At 21.0% G+C, this 4,473-nt stretch overlaps 1 protein-coding gene across 1 annotated transcript; it reads right to left on the bottom strand.

The window, feature by feature from the left end:
- Positions 1-2,539: 2,539 nt before the first annotated feature.
- Positions 2,540-4,218, bottom strand: PGO_130120 (variable surface protein; the record flags this gene model as incomplete). The annotated part of the gene is made up of 3 exons (XM_028689528.1): positions 2,540-2,707; positions 2,830-4,047; positions 4,192-4,218. 3 exons carry the CDS (start codon positions 4,216-4,218, stop codon positions 2,540-2,542), a joined length of 1,413 nt encoding a protein of 470 aa, XP_028545329.1.
- Between the last annotated feature and the right edge of the window lie 255 nt (positions 4,219-4,473).

Here is a 4,473-nt window from a genome sequence, read left to right as displayed (position 1 = left end):
TATATGTACTATTTTATACATTTTCTATAAGGTTTATTATAAAATTATTCCTATAAATAAGAATATTATACTAAAAAGCATACCTATATCTTTTTATTATTATTTTATTACTTTTGATAAGTTCTTACGTTTTACAACAAAAGGGAAGAAAATCCAATGGAATATTGTGCATGATAAATATGAGAACTACGAATATGTTCATCTCAATAAACCCATAATAATTACATATCTTATATACAAGACAAAGTATCATACCCATAAAATATATTGTAGGAAAATACTTAATATTATTTTCATTTATATGAATGAAGAAAAAATATTACTCATATATATAAGTATTTTATTACATTTAATTGTGTATAAGCAAAATAAATGTACACACATATAAATGATACTATCTTAATATAATTTTACCGTTATATTGTAAGACTTATTCAGAAAAAGCTTACATTTATCTCTACATATTTAATGAATAGCCTTTCAAAAAATGTACGGATTGGTTTCTATTAATATATATTAGAACAATTAAATTTATGTTAAACAGGGTATATCCATAAAAAAAATAATAAAATATAGATTAAGTATAATTTATCGTATGATCTAATAAAATATTTTTTAATATTTCTTTTGTTTTTTTCATTATATAACATCCAGATATTAGGAATTATTATTCATATATTATTCATTTATTCTCGAAATAAACACTTATCTTATAAAAATTCTAAATTTAAATCGTACTAGAATAATTATATATATATTTATTCTGTGCACTTATAATGTAGTATAAATATATATATTTAATTGAATTTACAGCATAAATTATATGTTACATAAATATTCTCCTCGAGAGACAATTATTTATGTTAATAATATTTGTTATTCCTTATTAAATACACTTATTCCACTACATATAACATAATTTTTTAATTTTTCTTCAAAAAATTTATATTTTTAACAAATGGCTTTCATTTAAATTATTGCTTAAATTTTATATTATATAGAATAACCATTATTATATTTATAATTAAGAAAATTTTACTAAATCTAAATATTATTGTGTACCATTCTGAAATAGTGCACTATATATAAAAGAAATATGATAAATACATATTTTTATTTCCTGGTTCCATAGTATAATATAATAACATTAGTTATCGGAAATTAATAAATATTTGTATGTGCCCATTAAGACATATTAAATAGATACGTTTATCAAATACCTATAATTACAAATGAAAATTTGTAATAATATGTTTTAGATATCAAAAATATATACTACAACTTAATTTGCATGTATCATATGAAATAAAGTATATATATAGTATGAATAATAAGAGTATATAAAGTATTATACCATAATATATACTCCTAATGAGCAAGCAAATAAATATTGTTACTATGATCCTTGTTCTATTTTCGATTTAAAATAAATTCAGTATTATCTTTTATTCTACATATGAAAATTTTATGATCATCAATAGAGGCAATATAAAAATATTTTATGTAATCACATAAAATAAGTGATTGTGCTATATTATCACTAGATATTATTTTTATCATAAATATGAACTCTTACATGAAAAAAAAAAAACCTTAAAACTGAAGATAAATATTTATTACAATTAAAATATGTATACAGAATATAGATCATGCATGCTTAAACATATTTATTATTTTTATTTTTTTTGTAAATGTATTATTATATATAAATTATTTAACGAAGCATTAACATTAAACTAAAATTTTTATCTCCCTGTTAAAAATTGATTCACGAGAGAAAAAATAATAAGTTAAGGTATATTTTAACTTTATAAGAAGTTAAAATATATACATAATTTATGTATATTAACAAAGGAATAAATTTAATGATTTCCAATATAGAGAAAAAATTCATTATTAAAATATAAACGTCCCCCCAAAAAAGAATATATGGTAGTCATTTACTGTAGTGTAATTACATGTTTCATATATATAAAATATAATTGAAATATCCAAAACTAGTATTATGGAAATGTCTAATAAAAATGAAATTGTAATAATATAATGTAAAAATTTAATTAATTGATAATTTTAGTCCAACTTTAAAATAAAAATTATAAAATATATTATCATAAACAGTATGGAACTTAACGTTGGTAATATATATATTATTAATAAACTTGTTCTAAATAAGGAATTACGGTTAATGAAATGAGTTCTAATTGAAAAAAGAAAGTAAAAATATATAAATATAATAATACAATTTTTCATTGTATAGGAAAATAGTGATAGTAAATCATTTAATAGAAATACTAAAATGCAGACTATAATCAAAATGGAATAACAATTGAAAAAACACCAAATTGTAATTTTTATATAAATAGAGTTCCTACTTAACCTATAATTTTACTAAAAAGATATATGCATTAAAATAATCTATTTATATATAAAAATATATACTTTAAATCCTTTTTATCTAATGCGAAGAAAGTACGTAATTTATTTGTTCTATAAAAAATTAGTATTTAAGCAATTTTTGAGATACTTAAAACAATTTGTATTATCTTTCATTAGAATCATAAGATATGCTTATTCTCTTGTTTTTCAAATTATTTTTGTAAGAATTGTTCCGGCTTTCTCCTAATTTCTTGCGTTCTTGATTATAATTATAATTAATTTTTTTTTTTTTAAGTAATTTGTTCCTTATCCAATTTCCAAATGGAGTAAACTAAATTTAAACAGTGATAAAAGTATGTATAATAACTACTTTTACATTTATATATTATTAGGAAGCATTCATTATATATAATAGTATAGAATAATTATATGGATGAAGCTTTTTTTATTTACTTTGAAATAAATGAAAAAAACAAAGAATATTCCTAATTTTAAAAGAACCAAAACTACGACACGAGTAGGATTACAAAATAAATTGTTACATGAATTATCAGAGATATTGGAACCATTATTTCCCCATGAATAAATATTATTTCTCATATGGTCTCCATCGCTACTTAAATTCTGTAAATTATTCGGCGAGTAAACTTTTGATGTTTCTATTTTAGAATGTTCTTCAAATTCTTTAGATTTAATAACAAGATTTTTTTCATCAGTATTAATTCTATATTCTCTATATGTCTCTTCTGCTAATGGAACAGTCCAAAGAACAGATAAATTTCTTCTAGTATTGGTTCTTTTCCCAGGTATGGTAACTGCCATTGGCTTATGAATCTCCTTGCCTCTAGGAATCAAGTAATAACATTGTGCAATTGTACTTTCCGGTTCTTCTTCCTTTTTTTCATCCTTGTGAGACGTATAACATTTAAGATAATTAATCCTCATACTATTTTCTAGTTCCGGATTTTTAGGAATTTCACTAGATTTAGCAGATGAATCTAGCAGTTCTGCTACATTGGTAGGTTGTTCAATAATATAATCTTCACATTTTAATTGTTTTAATAATTCGCTTGGATTATACTTTTCATTGCAATTAATATAATCACTGCAGTTACTCCATAAACAACACCCCTTTTCATATTTTTCATATAACATTTTAATATGGTTAACATAATTACAAAATTTTTTTCCTTCATCGAAATTATATTTATCGATGACACTAAGAATATATTCACTATTTTTAAAATAATCATGTAATTTTTTCCAATCATCCCATTCATCGAATTCCTTTCCAAAATATATATAACACGGTTTATTCGTAGATACTTTGTTGTTAATTCTAATAACTATGTCATTTAGTTTATTAATAATATGTGAATTTCTATTATAATCTGATTTAGTAGGAAATATATTCCTTATTCTTTCATATGCCCAGTAAGACAAATAGGAGCACTGATCATCATGATTTAAAATATTATCTATAACCTTAGACAAATATTTTAAATTCCATGAAAATACACTACAAAAATCTACAATCTCATTAATATATGCTCTTTCATTATCTTTTAAATTTTCGAAAAGTTCAGGAAAAATTGAAGATGTTACCACGTGCACCTTGTCCTTGAGTTTTTTATATGTTACATATGCTGGTAACTTTTTCCTAGTTTCTTCCTATCGATTAAATATAAAATATGTATTATATAAATAAATAATTTTATTTGCATAATTGTAAGCGTATGTATATTTGTTTTCAATTCCATCATTAGCATTTATGTGGCTCTTCATTTATAATAGAAAAGGTTTTTTTACTTCTACAATATATGATTTAAGATAATTGTCCATATTAAGCAGACATACATTAACATAAAAAAATTCATCATATATTTAAAGAATTATTTGAGGATATAAACAATAAATAACTCATTATATGTTTATTGCGTACAAGATTACATTTTTATTATATATTAAAATATTTTTTATAAATTATAAAGCACAAATAACAATATGTTAAATCATTAATATTTTATAGTACTGAAATTGTACAAGTGAATTTATTTTATACAAAACAAATAATATACATATAATGATTTAAATAAT

Source organism: Plasmodium gonderi (genome assembly GCF_002157705.1).
Source record: "Plasmodium gonderi DNA, contig: Chr13, whole genome shotgun sequence".
NCBI lineage: Eukaryota > Apicomplexa > Aconoidasida > Haemosporida > Plasmodiidae > Plasmodium > Plasmodium gonderi.
This window is presented reverse-complemented; position numbering and strand designations above follow the sequence as displayed.